General features: G+C 41.1%; 2 protein-coding genes across 5 annotated transcripts; one reads left to right on the forward strand and one right to left on the reverse strand.

Annotated features, from left to right (window-relative positions):
- Window positions 1-1,587: 1,587 nt before the first annotated feature.
- On the reverse strand, window positions 1,588-14,713 carry duox (dual oxidase). 2 transcript variants are annotated; one of them, XM_079679919.1, is made up of 33 exons: window positions 14,604-14,713; window positions 14,424-14,507; window positions 14,159-14,323; window positions 13,629-13,816; window positions 13,291-13,492; window positions 11,955-12,121; window positions 11,487-11,550; window positions 10,579-10,675; window positions 10,321-10,411; window positions 10,139-10,241; window positions 9,726-9,898; window positions 9,455-9,630; window positions 9,228-9,346; window positions 9,009-9,146; window positions 8,801-8,914; window positions 8,200-8,402; window positions 7,700-7,885; window positions 7,230-7,455; window positions 6,514-6,607; window positions 6,255-6,430; window positions 6,105-6,174; window positions 5,900-5,941; window positions 5,481-5,659; window positions 5,128-5,358; window positions 4,915-5,014; window positions 4,783-4,832; window positions 4,149-4,276; window positions 3,896-4,049; window positions 3,521-3,753; window positions 3,267-3,425; window positions 2,966-3,121; window positions 2,239-2,367; window positions 1,588-2,158 (listed from the first exon to the last, which is right to left on the reverse strand). In XM_079679919.1, exons 1-33 carry the CDS (start codon window positions 14,668-14,670, stop codon window positions 2,036-2,038), a joined length of 4,587 nt encoding a protein of 1,528 aa, XP_079536045.1. In that variant the 5' UTR covers window positions 14,671-14,713; the 3' UTR covers window positions 1,588-2,035. The 2 variants fall into 2 exon arrangements, with proteins under 2 accessions (XP_079536045.1, XP_079536046.1); XM_079679920.1 differs by lacking the exons at window positions 13,629-13,816; window positions 14,159-14,323; window positions 14,424-14,507; window positions 14,604-14,713 and having other exon boundaries at window positions 10,579-10,631; window positions 13,291-13,428.
- duox2 (dual oxidase 2) lies at window positions 14,609-18,420 on the forward strand. Of its 3 annotated transcripts, XM_079679925.1 has the most exons (9): window positions 14,609-14,748; window positions 15,146-15,261; window positions 15,609-15,774; window positions 15,884-15,941; window positions 16,036-16,170; window positions 16,413-16,620; window positions 16,724-16,938; window positions 17,041-17,231; window positions 17,500-18,420. In XM_079679925.1, exons 3-9 carry the CDS (start codon window positions 15,628-15,630, stop codon window positions 17,509-17,511), a joined length of 966 nt encoding a protein of 321 aa, XP_079536051.1. In that variant the 5' UTR covers window positions 14,609-14,748; window positions 15,146-15,261; window positions 15,609-15,627; the 3' UTR covers window positions 17,512-18,420. The 3 variants fall into 3 exon arrangements, with proteins under 3 accessions (XP_079536051.1, XP_079536053.1, XP_079536052.1); XM_079679927.1 differs by lacking the exons at window positions 14,609-14,748; window positions 15,146-15,261 and having other exon boundaries at window positions 15,690-15,774; window positions 15,862-15,941; XM_079679926.1 differs by lacking the exons at window positions 14,609-14,748; window positions 15,146-15,261 and having other exon boundaries at window positions 15,696-15,774; window positions 15,886-15,941.
- Window positions 18,421-18,529: the final 109 nt, after the last annotated feature.

The raw sequence follows: 18,529 nt of genomic DNA on the forward strand, positions 1-18,529 counted from the left end.
ACACCTTTATCTAGGCTGCACTGCTGTACGTGTCCTGACTTGTAGTGGTTCTCTCCTCTATCTACACTCTTTTTGTCATCTTTGTAAAACGATATCAGACCGGTAATTGAAACAGCCATGACTTCTAGTTCAATTCAGTGTGGCTAAAAGGAAAAGCGTTGTTAAAATATGCAAGCGCGCAAAATTCAAATACAAGTTGAAACGATCTTAAAGGTCCCATGTCATGCTTTTCCGGTTATTATCCGTCCCCTTGTGTGTTATGAAGGTTTTTATGCATGTAAACAGTCTGCAAAGTCACAAACCCTAAGTACACCCTGTAGCGAGTAACACTCTAACACAGAAAATACCTGTCTATGCTGCCTAGAACGCCTCGTTGGAGATTTCTATTTTTCCATTGTTTTCTTCCTGGGTACAGTGACGTGGCCATACCCAAATGGTTAATAATGTTACCCATTGGTCCAAATGGACCAATCCGTGGAGCCGTTACGTTCGCGGAGCCGTTAGGTTAAAACCGTGGATTGGTCCATGCGCACGCGCACGGGACACACACACACACACACACACACACTCTTTTCTCAGCTGCAACTCCGCCGATTTCTCTTCCCTGAGACGGCGGGACGCGGCAAGGCTGTGAGTCGGTGTATAAAATAACATACAAACTCCCAGCCAGGCTGCGGGTGTGTGTGTGTGTGTGTGTGTGTGTGTGTGTGTGTGTGTGTGTGTGTGTGTGTGTGTGTGTGTGTGTGTGTGTGTGTGTGTGTGTGTGTGTGTGTGTGTGCTCGGGCTGGGTTTCGCTGTGTCTCGCTGTCTCGCAGACCCCACGCAGCAACCAGGAAACCACACCAGTAAGCCAGCTCACACTGTCCGCTCCAGCAGCGAGCCTCGCAACGTCCCGCTAACGCGGCACCCAGACCCCACGCAGCATTCTCATCTGTTTGTCATTACTGGTGTCATTTTCTGGTTGCTAACGCCATTGTAACACATACACACTGATGTTCAGCTGTAACGGTGGTGAACTCATCAGAACTGAGTGGGCGAGCTGACCAATCCGAGCACAGTGGGCTCACAGGGAGGGGTGGCAGGAGCTCCAACAAGTTTAGGACAGAGTGAATACACATACAGAAATGTCAGACTTGATCTGACCAATAAAGTATTATCGTATCATCGTAGATGCTGTATGAGAAACGAATGTGATTTTGGAAAATTGCACAATATAAATCTATTTTAGTAGACCTCAACAATTGAAAATGATGGACAAAAGCTTCAAATGATGAATAATAGTTATTCATAACTTAATGTGTCACCGAAGGGAAAATCCTTCCCCCTTAACTTCTACAAAATATATTTCTTTACTTTATTCTGGTGGACAAGTTGTCTGGGTTATCACCATTATTATCACTCAACCAAAACAATCGAATTTAGGAGTTCGAGTTTATTCAAGCATACATTTAGTCCAAAAGTTAAAAAGCACCAGAAGGAGCCAGAAGCAGGATTTAGGGGGCTTCTACTGCAGACAACCCTGCAGGTCCTTACATAATCTAATGTCCTAGATTTGACATTAAAAGCTGCTGTTATATTCATGAGCTGAGTGGGGCAGTCACAATGTTTTTGGGTTGTACATTGTTCATTTATTTATTCAAGATATTTCAAACAAAAGCACAAGTAATCAACAAAATCAATGGTACATTATGACGAAAAACAGATTACTAAAGACCAGCTAACTCTAATCTTTAATACAAATAGTGAATAAAATCACACATGAGAGATGCATGATGATTTAACATAACTTGTGATTACAATTCTGTAGGCTATGTTGAATGATAGAAATGATTGTAACCATAATATTCAGGATAGAAAAATAAAGATGTAAATGTATCAGCCGGGAACAAGTATCTTTACCTTTGTGACATTACAGACAATCAAAGACTTCCTACATTAGCTCTGTGATTCATTATCTGCTACAGTAATTCGTATAATCCAGCATAAAGGGGATCATTTTTCTTTCAATAACAGTCTTTTCCTGTGCTGAGAAAAGTTAGAAGTTCTCATAGTGATGAATAAAATGCGCCTGATCCCTCTTGTTCATCTGCTGGCAAGCTTTCTCCACATTCTTGGTCAGTCCTGGTGGTCCACAGCTGAACACACCAATTTTGCCCACCTACGGAAAAATTATACAAATTGAAACAGGCTTTTGTTTCAGACAAACATTAGGGAGTTGAATATGCATGAAGCACAGACCTCTGGATGAACTTCCTGCAGTGAGCTGAGAAAGGAGACCAGGGGAGGCCGTCCGAAGTGTGTGACAGAGCGCAGGCCGGTGAAGAGGCTGCGGTTCCACACCTTCTGAAAGTGGCGCTCACACACATACTGTCCACACATTACAAAATAAGTAATTGTTTAGGGAAATATCCTTAGAGCTTTCTTTCCGAGAGTGAAATGAGAAAATCAATGCCACTCTGTTTGCTAAATATGAAACAGCAAGCAGCCAGTTAGTTTAGCTACTTACACAGCTTTGTTGAATACTCAATCCTGATTAGTCTATTAGGACATTCGACCATCTGTTATATCTGAATTGCTGACCACTGCTATGGAAGCAGTTCTGAGCTTTAAAATAGGTTATAATAGCTTTAAGATCATTAAAATCATGGATTACATTTGGGTTAAAAAGTGGTAATTGTTGGATTTTGGATCCAGCTGTTGCTCCTGGTTCCAATCAGTATGCTAAACTTAGCTAAATGCCTGTTGTCTGTGTCTATATATACATTTTTGTTTAAATATAAGAGGAGTACTTTCTCATCCAGCTCACAGCAAGAAAACACGGGAGCACATTTCCCAACACTTTTGAATATTATTATATTATATAAAACATATACAGTATTTCAACATTGAAGTGATTATTTGTTAAATATTTAGCTGTATTTTAGTAATTTTTCTATTTTCTACACAAGTGGACTGCAGATCTTACCAGCATGGTGGTGCGGAGGTCAAACTTTTCGGCCACCTGAGTGATGTAAGTGTGGACAGAGACCAGCTCCTGCGTGTCCATCTCCTCCACCTCCCTGATGATGTCTGACACCCACTCAAACTGACGCTGTGTGCGTGTCACCCAGATGAAGTACACCTTCAAAGAGTCAACGCATGTTAGTGACAGAAAAGAGAGGAAGAGATCGTTTAGGGAGTGAGCTTCATGCACAAATAAAAAAGCTGCAGGGAGGGATAAAAAAACAAAAACGTAATGTTAGTTTTTTTTTAATTATAACTAGCACCTTTTTACACAGAATCTTGGACTTCATGGAGGACTTGAACACGAGGTCTTTAAGGATGGAGGTGAATGGTGTGATTCCAATTCCTCCTCCCACCAGAACAGACACCTCAAAGTCAATCCACTCCTGATGGCCCTCGCCAAACGGGCCATCCAGGTACAGCTGAGGATGAAATAAAATAGGAATATCAGTGTCATGAAAAGACAAAGAACGATGAATTAGATTGTTTACACACATAAAACAATACTTGAACCTGCCTTTGGATAGGCGCCAAGCTCGACCAGGCTCTCCTCCGTGTAGAGGTCTCGGAGCTGGCTGGTCCACGGCCCCACCGCTCGGATGTGCAGACTCAGGGTCTCTTCATGCGGGGCTGACGTGAGTGTGAATGGATGGTACTCATCTGTGCCTAACTTCAGGCACGCAATACGAACCCACTGGCCTGAACGGTACACAAAGCCCTGTGGTCGCTTAAACTCCAGATGTGTCACACCTGCAGGTAGGACAGCCGAGGGACAGGTACATTGAAACGCAAACAAACTATGTGATTTCAGTCAAGCGGATGGAATAGTGCTTTTTAGTTAGCGAAGACAGAGAATAATTAAGCTATTTTTAAGGTTTTTGAGAACTATTACCTGAAGGCAGCAGCTCAGCTCTCATCACAGGGATCTCCACATTTTTTCTGCTCAAACTGATCAGTTTATCCAGCAGGAAGAGCAGTGCTGGTGGAATTAAGTAGATGTAGAAACGGGGCTCTTGGATCAAGGCAAAACTGCCATGAATAACTGTCTGTTGAAAAAGCAAGCATCACATTGTTCTTAAAAACTGCCCCTCAGCATGAAAGCCACCTGTGCATTTTGGGTATTTTAAGGTCATAAAAGTACTTACTAGCATGTACACGACAACGTAGAGGTAATGTGTGATCCAGAATGCACGAAAGCTGATGCGACGGAAATAGCGTGAGGCAAAAACATACATAAATGCAAAAGTAAAAAGAAGCAGGACACCAGTCGTTCCTAGGAAAAGAACAAAGAAGAGCAAATAAACTGAATTATAGCACAACAATAAAAGCCTCCATTTGCATCTTAATTAAACGGGATTGTCCCACTCTCAATAGTTTTAAAGGACAACTAAAAGAATGGTTGAGAAACAAACAGACGTGCAATCACCGCTAAATGCACTTTAATACAGGGGTATCTCCTCTCGCACTTTATGTATCTCTTTGATCTTCTCTTGCACTTTATATGTCGTTGCTGCTATATTGTACTGCCATGTGGTAAATGCTTGTATGCTGTTCTTGCTCTTTTTGCACATCATGTATTTGTTTTTGCAATGTGTATAATTGTCATGTTCTTAAATGTTCTATATGAGGGACTGCGGAGGGAAATTAGCTCCAAGCTAAAATCTGGCATATTTACACTATTTGCATTTCCTTGTTTTAAGTGTTCATTAATGTGCATTGTCCCTGCAAAATAAAGGATAAAAAAATAATAATAAAAAAAATAAACAAGTCTTATCATACCTGGAACAGTTTGAAAGAACCACCATGACCACTTCATAGGAAGTTCAGACCTGAGATGAAAACACATAAGTCTGTGAACATGACTTTCCACAAAGTGTTCTGCTAGAATCAGAAGGATTATTCAAACATTACCCGTTGTTATTAAAGACTTTGGGGAAAAGACAAGACAGGATGCCAAGGTCGCTGATGGAGAAGATCCAGATGTTGACCAAATGGCCCAAAGTATGAATAGCTACAGTTAGAATAGAAAAAGGCGAGGTCACATTAATCAAATTTAAAAAAGTGAAGACACCAGAACTTAATCTTCCACAATTCTCTCCTATCATTTCCTTGCAGTCTCCCAACCTGAAAGGACGATGGCAGTCATGGCCATGAAGCGATGGAAATCAATGGCTGCGTCGAATGGGATGTATCGGTTGAGGAAAGTCTCTCGGCATAGCGTGATGAGGTTGCGACACACAGTGAGCAGCATGTAGGGAAACAGGAAGGAGATGGCTGCAGCCGAGCCACGGGCGATCACGATGCCCACCATTGAAGTCTCTGGGATGCCTGTGGCCTCAGACTGCAAAGCGTAGTCTGAACAATAAGGTTTTTAAAGTGTTCAGAAAAGGCACACTGACAAAAGAAAGGGTATGAAGCTGAAGGAAATAATTAAACCTTTAACAAAGTGAGGAAAGTGAGGAACGATTTCTACTCACAGTAACACCTTTCAAGAGCCACGCCAGCTGTGATGCCGTACACAACGATGAAGCAGACGATATGACGGCGGTAATTTTCAATGAAACGCTTGAAGTGCTGGATGTTTTGCTGAATTGGGTTCCTTATGTACTGCTCGCGCTTGGGCTTCACGTAGACATTTGGAGTGCTGACACCTAACCTGAAAATATCAAAATCCATCAGATTATTATTGAGTGGATATACTGTTCTGTCTATTATTGTGCGGTTGAGAGGAAGTCAGTGTGATACTTTTAAAAAAAAAAGTAAACCTTGGTTTTTCAAACAACCACAGTTTCCTCAATACATAAATATTAGAGAATAAAATAAGCAAAAGGTACTCAGGAAAACCTTTTTTTTTTTAAATATAGATATAGTTTTCAAAAATCTAAAAAGAACAAACTTTTTCCGTCTGCGTAGCTCCGATCCATCTGTCTTGTAGTTGCTGTAAACAAGAAATGGACGAGCTAGTAAGTTGGGACACAATGGACACAAGGGATATAAATGAAATGAGTGAGTTACAAAGCTCCAGTGGATCTTTGTTTTTATCCACATTGACAAGCAACAGATTTGTGATCTGGATGAGTGATCGTAGTCTGTTTGCTGACCTGTTTCCTGGACAGATGAAGGACACTCTCTGGTCTCGACTCATCCGCTTCTTCCCCTGTTTCTCCATCCCTGCACACACATTCATTTCATCAGACAAGGTCAGAGAAATGAGGACAAACAAAAGAGTTTTTACACCAAACTTTTCTGACCTTTGACATTGAGCTGGGCAAACTGCAGCTCCTTCTCGTGGTCTCGCAGGAGGAAATGGAAATCCTGCCATGAGATTTTCTCTTTGTTATTAAAGCCTGCGGCCTGCATCATGGACTTAATGCCGTCCTCCGCCTGACTCTTTGACAGAGCACCGTTGGAGATATCGATGAAAGACCTGCAGCACACCAAAAGGGCTAAGATGAACCAACAGATAGAAAAAAAACAATCAAAGCAGACAGAAGGGAACATCGATCAAACCTGAGCATCCGGGCAAATTCTTCTTTTGATAAGAAACCAGTTCCACCAATGTCGTTCATGGAGAACATCAGTTTGGATTTTTCCTCAGAGGATCCTGGTTAAATACAAACATCAATGACATAATGTAAGACTTATTTGACTAAGTTGACTGGTTTTTGACCTTTTTTAAATTAAATATCCGAAGTGCCAGTCATGTATTCCATTCTCTATCCTAGATGTCTAAATCTACATAACATTAGTCTCGAAAACCTTGAAGGAAAGTGATCTTTTAAAAAAAAATCAGATTTATTAATTTATCTACGTCATTCATTAATTTCCAAATGTGTTCTGCAGCTTGATTTGTATTTGCAGCTGGACAGTCATAGTAGGTATCCCTTAACATTATTTTAAGTTTCATTAAAAAGGTTTTAGACACTATGGTCTAAATGCTGTCTTTTTCCTTTTTGCAAGAATTTTGAAACATTATATTTTTATGTTTAAAACTATATTTTCTGCACAAATTCAAGGATATTTGCAGAAAAATATTCATTGCACATTTATTAATACGTTTCTTTTTTTTTTTACAAGTGGTGATAAAAACCCCTCCTCAAAAATAATTCACTCCATGTACTGAGAATCTAAATCTTCAAACTGCAGATTGACATGTTATGCAGTGCTTGGACGACAGCATACCTAAACCTAAAACAGCTAAAGCATTTTGGGTTTATGCATTTTACCTTTCATAAAGATAACCATCACATCCAGAAACTCTTGGAAGGAGAGGTAACCATTTCCATCTTTATCTGCGAGTGTGAACATGGAGTCTATAAATAAAGAGTCAGACTTGAGGCCCAGTGCATCTGCAAACTCAGACGCTGTTAGCTCGCACTCGAGGACCTCTCTGGCTTTCTTGCGTGAAACGCCGCTCATGTCGCCGGCGTCACACTTCTCTATTTCCAAGACCTGTGCACAGGAGGGACAGATCATTACACGTAACCAAAGTGTCATCAGTAATATCCTCGACGTTGACTAATGACTGAGGTTACAGGATGTCCATCACACATGAGGTCACCATCAAGACCAACATAGTTCTTTTGGGTAGAGGTCAGACCTACTTTGACCTCAAACAGGGATTAACAACATTTTGTGGTTGAGCTGTAAACTGCTGCCGTTGAGGATGATGTAAACATCCAGAGGCTGTAGTTACCTTGGAGAAAGCGTGTCGAATGAAAGTTTCCACAATCTGAGCCCTCTGCTCTTTGGTTAAAGCCTCTTTCAGCAGTTCCCTCTCTCTCATCTCCTTCACTCTAATCTCCTGGCCAATGTCTGTCACCCCCGGGCGCAGATGCTTGACAAATGCTGCACGTTTGCTCTCGTCATCAAAAAACAGCACCTGGATGTGCAGACAGGAAAGGAAAAACAGGACTGGAGTCAGATAAAGGTGATTTAGATCGGGTACATCTGCAGAATCGTGCTTGCATCAACGGTTGGATAAGGTGAAAACAAGAGCAAAAGCAACTTACTGTAACTGCAAAAGAGGGAAAACTGGATTTGCTTAAAGTGCAAAAAATCTTAAATGTGAACACATTATTTGGATGTTTATGCTTACAACAGCAGCAACAAAAAACACTTTCGTAGTACAGTTTGAATCAGACTGCAGCTGTTTTAGTTCAAAAACCTGAACGTGACCCCCCCGCCTGTCCTCACCAGGTCGTACTCTTTGGACACTTTGAGCAGCAGAGCTTTATGGTTCCTGTCGTTGGAGAGAAGCACGTCTAGGCAGTCCTGGTTGCTCAGATTGAGGCAGCGCTGAGCGTACCCAGATCTGTCAAAGACCTGCAGCTTCCTCCTCTCATCCACCGCCACGCTGACAGGATGCAGAGGTTTTTTATGGCCCTGCCATTCATGGGCTGGAGAGCAAATTCAGAATGAGACGAGGTGAAAGGCAGGGCTCTGGATGATGATGATGATGAGCACAGGATTTAAAATAACAGAAACTACCAGATTGGTTTCACTGTCATCTGTCAAGAGTTTTATTTGTCTGGTTTAATAAGTTGAGTTTTGTAGCTGACGGAATATAAATCATGAACGGTCATTACCACTTCAATTCATTCATCAGCTCAGTTTTACCATTGTGTTGATACTTATATGACATCATAATGGCTGCTGAAGGGCGGTGAAGCAGTAATTCAAAGCTGATGATAGGCAGTTGTGTAAAACTGTCATCGAGTCCGTTTTTAAAACCTGACTTATAGATATTATGTTTTTAACAATCAACACTATTAAAAGGATCCGATTTATTTCGTACCAGCAATTCCCACAGATGGCTCCTCTGTTCGGTCATCATCCTTTCTTATTCTCTGGAACTTCCTGTACCTGTACTTTCGGAGATACGCTACCATACAGGCCACCAGGAAACTAACTGTGGAAGTAAAAAAGGATCAACAAAACTGCTGAGGAGTGAAATCTGAATTATGCTGAGTGAAAACAGATGGATTTGGGAGTGTGATACTGACCAACAGGAAAGAGGAACAGAACAATGATGAATATCACGAAGCCAGCTTTACTTCCATCCAAGTAATTCAATCTAGTCGCATTGGTGCAGGGATGGACAATGGAAGCATTCAGCTGTGTGGGCTGAGGACAAGGGTCACCTAAAGCAACAGAGAGCTGTTTCCTTTTATCCATGCTTTCAATGTTTGTTAATGAATCAAATATAGAACACATGTTTTTACCATTCTTCCAGAAGAACACATTATTTTGTATATCAGTGGCTTCTGCACTTGTGACTGCGATAAGAACATCATGAAAGTTCACATTGCGGATCTTCTGGATCTCCTCATCTGTGAACAAACTGGAAATCAACTGTGTTAAGAGCATATGAGATAAATCACACATTACCATAGGATCAGATACAATGACAGTTATTTATTTATTGAAAGACCTTCAGAAAGGAGCATACCCATTCTGTTTGTTCTCAAACCAGAAGCGGTCTCCGTTTCTGATGCGTTCAAACTGGTCTAGGATTATGGAAGAGAAAACTGGACCCGGAGCACCGACAGCCTCCAGCAGTCCTCCGGGGAAGAGCTCCAGTTTTGAGATATCTCTGTTGTACAGCTCTGCAATATCCCGGAGTAGCTGTTGGACACAATTACACACTTTGAACCACAAGATCACTGCCAAACTTTTTTCATGTGCTTTCAACATACAGTACTTTGTTGTAAGATTTTAACCTGTGGGTTGCTCCGGTTGAGTTCCGGATTTATGTCTTCAAATGTTTTGACAGGAGGCAGATCCAGAGCTTTTCTGATCTCAGTGTAACTACGCAGGCCGAAGTCTCTCCCTCTTTGGACCGTCATGGCCACCAGATCTGTCCGCGAGAACCTCAAGGGCCCGTACATGAAGTCTGTCAGGGCGCAAATCAGATCAGATGAATGAACTACCTTATATGTTTACTGTATATGAATGATTTGTAGTGTGATTTTATTGTGCATTTCTATGTTATATTTAAGATTTTCTGACTATTGTGGTTCGTTTAATTTCTGCACCAAAGCAAAAAGGCAAATTCCTTTTTTGTGAAAAACGACTTGGTAATAACCTTGTTACTGATCCTTCCCACATGCAGTGAATAATCATAAATAAACACCTCTAAGGTCCTCCACAACAGTATTGTCTTCCCTCTCTGCAATCTGGGAAGCCATGCCCATGACGAGGTCGTCCACATCCTGGCTCGTATTCACATTGTTACTCTAGAAACATATTACAAAGCATTAATAAGTTATAATACACCGCTTAATACCTTAAATTAAATGCAGATAAATTACATACTTGACGTTTCCAAAAGCTGTTACATAGACGCATTGCTGGTGATAAGCTGCCATCCAGGTTGACTGTCTTCCGAAAATGGCAGGTTCTGTTTCTGAAGGACAAAGGAGACGTTTTATTTCTTATTAGTTATTTATACTGTATTTCAGATAGGGCAAGACACTGCTTACAGCAACATATGGACAATATTACACTTCATTAAAGCCCACTATACAAAGTGTTCTTTGGTTTTGCAGCCTCCAGGATAATAAATACTAATACCTCATGTAAACACCAGGTGGGGCCATAGTGATGCCAAATCGCATGGCAGCTGCCTGAAACTCAGGAGAAATCCCCGGATCAACAAACCTCTGGTAGCCTGTGCACAGATAGATCAGAGCATAACACCATACAATATAAGAAAACATTATACTTTATAATCTATCTTGGGAATAATCCTCCTGCATGATAACTGTGATACATTTATTGGAGCAAAGAACTGGAAACACAAGGAGGACACTGGAGAGCTTCAAATGGATGTAAGACACTGAAGATGTATTGGAAGATACTGCCAGAGAATTGAGACATTTGCTGAGACACAGTGGTGACACAGCCTCTGCTCAAACTAACTCTGAAGTTATCTTCCCTGATACCTAACCACTCCTAAGAGCATAATTAACATTATACTACAAGACGCTCACAAAATGTCCTGTTATTGACTGAAGAAGAGATTGTTTTATGGTCATGTCTAAGACACAGCTGTTGGTGAAACCCATGCACAAAATAAGGGCCTGCCTTATCATAAACAGTGCTGTTTGCCTGTGATCAGAAAGAGAGGAGTCACATGAGGCGTTAATGCTCAAATAATCAAAACTAAGAGCCAAATAAATAAATTCCCTATCAATAACAACCCACACCGTAATCAAAATGGTCAACGTTAACAAAATAAGTATAGATATAAAATGAAGAGTGATTAAGGTGCTGGTCTTATCAGCCCTTTGTCCTTTTAACTTTCTTCAGCAGCGGCTGCTTATTCAGCAGAAGAAGGGGACTGAGGGTGATGCTTTGCTGACGAAGCACATATTTGTCAAACACCAACAACGATAGCTCACCTCACCAAGGCTTGTGGTTATCGGTGCATTACCTGTTCCCCTCCACTTGTACGCACACGCACTCTGGCTGACTCTTACCTGGATAAGGAGGAAGATTTTTGTCTCCAAGATATGCAGGCAGCCATTCGTAGAGAGCAATATTCTGTGTGGAAGAATAAGATGGGAAAAAGTGATTGCAGCATTTGAAACCACACTAAAACCCAACATGATTGCATTACATTTGATGATTATATATCCATCCTTTTTTGTGATATAGTTTATTCTTATATATTAAACTTTTATTTTAATGTTGATATGAAGAAAATATTATCTGATAGCAAATAGTAGAGTATAATTTTCAATATAAGACGAGAAGCTACGTGTTGAGGACAGTTTTTGCAGTGGACAGACTCAACTAATCAAACAAGAAAGAGATGATGCATTCGCAATTAAATAAATCCATAACATTAAGACCACCTGGCGTACATGCATCCTGACTCTCTTCAAAGTGCAAATTAAATCTGCAGCTGAGCAGCGAGAGGATTACATAGAGACTTTTCCTTCTACCTGAAAGCTGGCCACAACGGTCTTCCTGGCGTTTTGAAAGAGCTTTTCGTCTGACCACACTGGGTGTTCCTCATGCAGTTTGGAGGCTACATAATTGTGGTAGCGAAACCAGATAATCCCCTCTGCTGCCGTGAACATGTTCTCATTGGCCCAGGCATTTCCCAACTCTGGACACAGAAGATGGCACACATTATAGGGAATTCTGCTTTTCCATCATATGAATTCACATCACTGCAGCTACAACCTAAGAAACACACACTAGGTTGTATATGTGACATGTTTTTATACAGAGTGGTGTAGAAACTGGAAAGTGCAGTGTGACAATCTGATTGCATTGATTGATGAGGATATCTGAACACTAATGTAATGATAAATGATCGGTTTGTTTTGAAGGAAGCGGCAGCAGAGCGGTGACAACAGCAGATGATCCTCCGCCTCTCCCCCACATAATTACGACAGACTTTTAATAACACTCGCAACAAAACACTTGTGTCATGACAACTGCACTGCTTCTCAATGCTATACAGAGAGGGATTTACTGTGGTGAGCCTCACAAGCCATTAACACAATAATTAAAGAGTCATAACTTACGTCAGGCAGGGCCTCTCTGGACTAAGCCTCACAGGCTGCAACACTGATCAAAGCAGACGTGGTGCAAATAATATTTGCAAGAATGTCTTGTAGCTTGGTTTCTGCTGCAGTATCGATTAGGTGCTACTATTACCACATACACTGAAAAACAATATTTCACAAACCAGATTGTTTTAAAGCTGTAGTTCAGCCAAACACACACACAAACCTATTTGATCTCATATTGAGGGAAGTTTATGTAGGTTTTAGAGTAGAGTAATTTGCTTAGATTTGGAGATCTATTGCACTTTTTAACCTGTATGCAAGTGTCACAATAAACTTATTTTAAGTTTAAATACTCTTTTAATGAGGAGATAATTTCTACAGGCAGAGCTGTGGTCTATTGTGAACTTAGAAAAATACATTGCTGTTGAGTTTGGGCCTTAAAGGTCATAAATTAAATACCACTTAGCTCCCCAGTTTTGGTATTGAGCTCCAGCCAACATTCCTGCTTCAATAAATCACACTTAACTATAAGGTTGGAGGTACTGCACTCCAGGTACAGAGGAAATTATATTTGACCGTGCTCTTGAGTAAATCAATGACAAGCAGTCAGTGAAGTGCACTTTTCTGCAACTAATAGCAGCGCTGATGTATTTATAAGATGCCCTCGATATTGACCCCACTTTCTGCTGACTCACTGATTTAATAATATTACTTGTTTACTAATGGTGTTATGTTTCCGGTCAGTTCTGAAGTTTCTCACCATAAAGGCCTTTTGGTCCATGGTCTCCTGTAGAGGGGTCAGCGGCGCTCCACATGAGACTTGGTTCTTTTGCCTGATATGGCATGTTCCCCTCAGAGCCTGAAGTCAGGAGCCCTCCAGAGAAGCTTCTCAGGGAGTCGGACCAGGAGTTGGAGGGGCCGTAGATGGAGCTGCCATCTATCCATGCTGTCACCAAGTTCACCTGCACGGCACGTGTTGCATTTGTTTGATCATATTTGTGTGCCCTATTGGACATTATAGTGTTCAGGTTTATCAGTTGTATGTGGAGACAGCATTATGGGGATACCATTAACAAACCTTCCGTGTTATATTGATACCTGTGTGCGAGGGTTACTGGGACTCTGGCCGGACTCTTTGTCCCACAATCCTCTCTGGAAGGGCAGCAGGACCTTCCCGGTGTCAGTGGGGTCAAATACAGGATCCCCCTTTGGGACTGGGATGTTCATAAACTCAGGCGGACATCCAGGTGTTCTCGAGTCAAAAATGTCAAACGAAACATGATAACCTAAAAAGTACAAAAAATAACAATTAAAAGCCAAAAGATTACGAAAAAATGTACACGGTTGATACCTGAATGCCATGAATAAATAAATGATGTCATATTAATGGTTTAATATCAGCAAATATCTAATTTAATTTAGAATATGCTTCTCTAAAATATAATACCTTAAAATCGTGGGCAACACTTTCGGTAAGATTTAAGTTGAAAATAGCATGTCGCCATTTTGGTGCATTCTCATTCTCACAAGTTTTACTTGTTGCCTCAATGTTGTATTCAGTCATGTGTCTCTGACTGCATTTCTCGAAGGTGCACTTCAATGCAACAACATGCATGATATATATTTACCGAAGAACAGGGAGAGCACGGTCTGGTTGCGTGCTGAGGGCCGACCGGAAGGCCCCTCGGTCAACAGGCTGCTCAGTCTGCGGGGGTTTGGCAGCAGAGGCTCGTGGACAGGTTGATAGACTCCGTCCCAGTATTCCGCGGGCACGAGGCGCACAAGGTGAGAGCCTGCACGAGCACACACACAGTTAAGTGACCCAGGTGTTCTGGCAGCCTGCACGCTACTGTTACTGCTGCTGCTGCAAACTTGTAAAACTCTGTAACTTACCGACAGCTCCGCGTTTAGGATTCCCTAAACTGTTGTACCAGCCGTCAAAACGAGGAACCTCCCAGGTGTTTTCACAGCATGAATCTGTTCAAGACATGTCGATTTTAAAAACTATTTTGAGAGATTAACTGAGCTGTTTTATGTGACCCTGGGTATGAAGCACAACTGCTGTCTACTTACGTTCACTGAGTATGAGCACCAAGCCAACCGCTGCGCAGACACTCAAAACCCATTTACGCAAATCCATTGATGCGAGAGATGCTGCTGAGCTCAGTCTGCAGCCAAGAGGAGTGAAGGACTTCTGAAGAGTGAAGACAAGGTGAAGGTAAATTACAATTTCTTTCAAATTACTATTACATTTCCTTTTAAATATACTTTGTTGGTTTAGCATATATTTAAAAGGCAGGACATTCAATTTTACAACCTTTTGTCACACCAAAACTTAACAAAACTTTGATTATGTTCCTGTTAGCCTTACCTGTAAACTGACATCCAAAGATAATGACTTGTTTCTTGTATCACTCTGTGCTTGTTAGGAGAAGATGAAATAGTTGAGTCTTACCCAGTGCAGGGGCTATAATGTAGTCGCAAAAAGGAGCACAGGGGAGGGATGGTGCAATAGTAAAGCCTTCATGTGTTGCATAGATTTTCACAAACTGCTTGTGACCTGTATTGCCTAAATGGGAATGGTCATATGTTTGGATCACACCTCTTCTCTCCAGCTTGTCAATACATCCTCCCCCTCACAAAGGACACAAAGGGGGGCCGACACTATAAAAGAAGTGTATGTTTCCTCAACGTTCACACTCTTCTGCGGTCCTCATCTTTCAACCTTTGGGTAAGAAAGACCTTTTGTATTTTTTTCTGTGTGTCTTTGATTGGTTTTGTTTGTCACATTGGTTCAAATGAATCCATTACAAATAAGAAAACAGGTGGATGTATACAATTGCACAGCTTTGTGCATTACACTGCTTATCTATTTGCAATAAAGATATGCAGTACCAGGGAATATAGATGAAATTACATGAGTCAGACATTACTCAAGAGTCAGACGTTCTACTCAATTAAGTGGCGTGTTGTATTATTCTCCCATCCTTACTGTAAGAAATAAGAGCAGCTATCTCTGTATCTGGAGGAAACTGAGAACCCTTCCACTAACACTGTCTTCTCTGTTAAACTCTCTAGTCTCAGCTGAAGCGCTAAGATGACTCTCTTCGATGACATTTACCCATTCTACCCTCTACAAAGATCCTCCTTCCTCTTCAGTGGCCGTTTGATCACAACAATTCTAGTCTTTCTTTTGCTAGCAGCCAGTCTTCTTATCATTTTGCCAGGGATACGAGGGAAGTCGGTGAGTTTCAAGCATCAGATCAACTTTTACTCACTGCAAACATCTCAGAATGATTGTCTCCTTTTTAATTCAATGTACATGAAATAGTTTTGAACTACTTTCCAATCAGAGGCTGTTCTGGATGATTCGAATAGTTACCAGCTTGTTCATAGGTGCAGTGTTAGTGGGTGAGTTTTGTATTCTTATCACTGTCGTTGAATAAATCACACAGATTTTCCTTTCCGTGCGAACATCCCTCACCTTTGTGTCTTTTCTCTGCAGCGCTCAACTTCACCGACGACTGGGCTGAGGCAAGAATGACCACTAATGCCACCTATAAGTCTTTCAGCGACGCAGTGGTTAATGCTGACATCGGCTTGCATATTGGGCTGTACGGTATCAACGTGACACTAAAGGGTGAGTCAGTGTGGCTGCTGAAATGTGTATTATACACTCATACACTGATTGCTTACCCTAGCAACTTTGATGTTTTGATCTTGATGCTTTTATCTGGTTAAATAAAGTTTTTAAAAAAAATCCAGATGTTCACTCAGCAGACTGATAATATATTCCTGTTATAAAACATATAAACTACAACACCCTTTTGTGGGAAATGTGTGATTTAGTTGTCATAAATGTACTCCGGTTTTCTCTCTCAGGGAATCCCATTGTACAGTTCAATGAGACCATAGACTACAATGAGATGTTCAGCTGGCATGACACTATTGAAGAAGAGTATGAGGAAGCTCTGGAGAAAGGTTTACCCAACCCCATCCTGTACATCGCTGAGAAATTCACCATAAGCAACCCATGTGGACTCATCTTTCAGTACAGATACTCTGGCCGATACGCCTCGGCAACCCTCTGGTAACATTAAATAACTGCATACATTTAGGAGTTTTAAAGTACTGTCAGTTCAAGCAGATGGTAGTAAAAGTAGTTGAATCAAAACATCTGCGCACTTTCACAGGACGGCTTTCTGCTGCTGGATTCTCGCCAATATCCTCTTCTCAATGCCGGTCATTCTGTACGCCGGGTACATGATGATGGCTACCGCTGCCTTCATCTTCTTCGCCATGGCTTCTTTCTCCACTATCATGAACGCACCTCAGTGTGTTTTCTCCATAGGATCCGATTCATTTGAAGCACAGTACAGCCATTCATTCTGGCTGGCTCTGGCTACAGGTGAAGATAATAGGCGTAACCTTTATTTAATATGTTTGTATGTTTTAAACTGTAAATTGTCAAACAGCTGTGATGATCTCTACTAATGGAAATGTTTTTCAGGTTTGCTGTGCACCATCATCGGTGTTCTGGTGACGATGTTGCACTTTCTCATACCAGAGAAGATGAAAGAGGCTTTCAGTGTTGGTGTCGACAGTTATGAAGATGAGGATGTTTCTTATGGGGAGGGCTACCTTAATGCAGTTTTTCTTGATGGAGTGACAATTTCACCGCTGTCATCCAAAGTCAGAGAGGTAAGGTGGCAATAATTAGAGCTTAATACCTCCTTTTGACAGCTTCTATGAATTTGCTGTGAGACTTGACTTTGATATACATTTAATGATGCAGAATACATATTCAACTCTGCGCCATCTTGAAATATAATGCATCACTGCTATTATAGCCACCATGGCAACTAAATCCTGCACAGTGTTGCACTTTTATGTTCATGTATAACATTTAAGAAAGGTATTTCCTTCTCTGCTTAACTGTGACTGAGATGATTTTGTTTCTGTGTTTTAGGAACATATATGACGCTGTCCTGGTTTCCCTTAGGGAGCTTTTCCAGCCAATACTTGAAGATATTTCTTGCTGAATGTGTTACAGATTAAGTGTCTTATTTCTCATCTGTTTTAATTATCTTTGTGAGCCTTTGAAGTGTTATACATCATTGAACTGTACATAGTTGTATTTGTGAAGTCTAATGTCATGTTGCAATAGTTGTAGGAACAGTATATGAAGTTGTATGGGATCCATGCAGTATGTATATAAACTGATCAATAAGGAATCTGTCATTGTTCAACTTCCTTTCGTTCATTTCAAATGAATGATGAGAAAAATCATTAATTTGACGACTTTCTTCAGAATTCATGAAATGCATGCACATTGCCATGGCAACAATATGTGGCTTACTTTGAGCATACTTCCTGTGGGTTGAAGTATCTTTATTTCACAGCTTCTAAGATCCAAATAAATGTGAAAAGATGAGAAGTAGAATAAGTAGCAAACTGCCTTGTGAAGAATAATAATCTCTTAAAGGGGCCCTATGATGCTAATCTTCAGGTTTATTTTGTTTATAGTGCCTCAACTGTGACATGTCTCCAGGCTTTAATGTTGAAAAAGCTCTTTATTTTTCTCATACTGCCTGTGCCGCAGCAGCTCTTTTCACCCTCTGTCTGAAACCAGTGCCCAGTCTGCTCTGATTGGTTAGCAGGCCGGCTCTGTTGTGATTGGTCGACCGCCTATAGATGTCCCGCCCCTTAATCACGAACAATGTGTTTTAGCAAATAGAAGCGTGAGTGTAACATAGTGATGTCATTATGTTACGTAAGTATCGAGTCCAATGGAGGCGTTTCAGGCATCGGGGGGGGGGAGTGAGTGGGAGAGAAACTCCTTCTGGAGGGAACTTCGAGATTTTAGCCTTTGTAGACCATTTACATGCACATAAACCTATATAACACACTACAGGAAAGGGGAAACCCTGAAAAGCATAATAGGGAACCTCAGACCATGCAAATGTAATGTATGTCTTGTGTGTTTGTAAGTACTTGTT

The sequence above is a fragment of the Notothenia rossii genome (assembly GCF_949606895.1).
Source record: "Notothenia rossii genome assembly, chromosome: 5".
NCBI classification, from domain to species: Eukaryota; Metazoa; Chordata; class Actinopteri; order Perciformes; family Nototheniidae; genus Notothenia; species Notothenia rossii.

Coding starts and splice junctions, on each gene's coding strand:
- duox (XM_079679919.1), bottom strand. CDS start 14,670: ATGGATTTGCGTAAATGGGTTTTGAGTGTCTGCGCAGCGGTTGGCTTG. Junction 12,122..13,290: donor TGGACCAAAAGGCCTTTATG/GTGAGAAACTTC, acceptor TTCTGTGTCCAG/AGTTGGGAAATGCCTGGGCC. Junction 5,359..5,480: donor GGCTCTTGAAAGGTGTTACT/GTGAGTAGAAAT, acceptor CTTATTGTTCAG/ACTACGCTTTGCAGTCTGAG.
- duox2 (XM_079679925.1), top strand. CDS start 15,628: ATGACTCTCTTCGATGACATTTACCCATTCTACCCTCTACAAAGATCC. Junction 15,775..15,883: donor CAGGGATACGAGGGAAGTCG/GTGAGTTTCAAG, acceptor CTTTCCAATCAG/AGGCTGTTCTGGATGATTCG. Junction 15,942..16,035: donor CATAGGTGCAGTGTTAGTGG/GTGAGTTTTGTA, acceptor TTTTCTCTGCAG/CGCTCAACTTCACCGACGAC.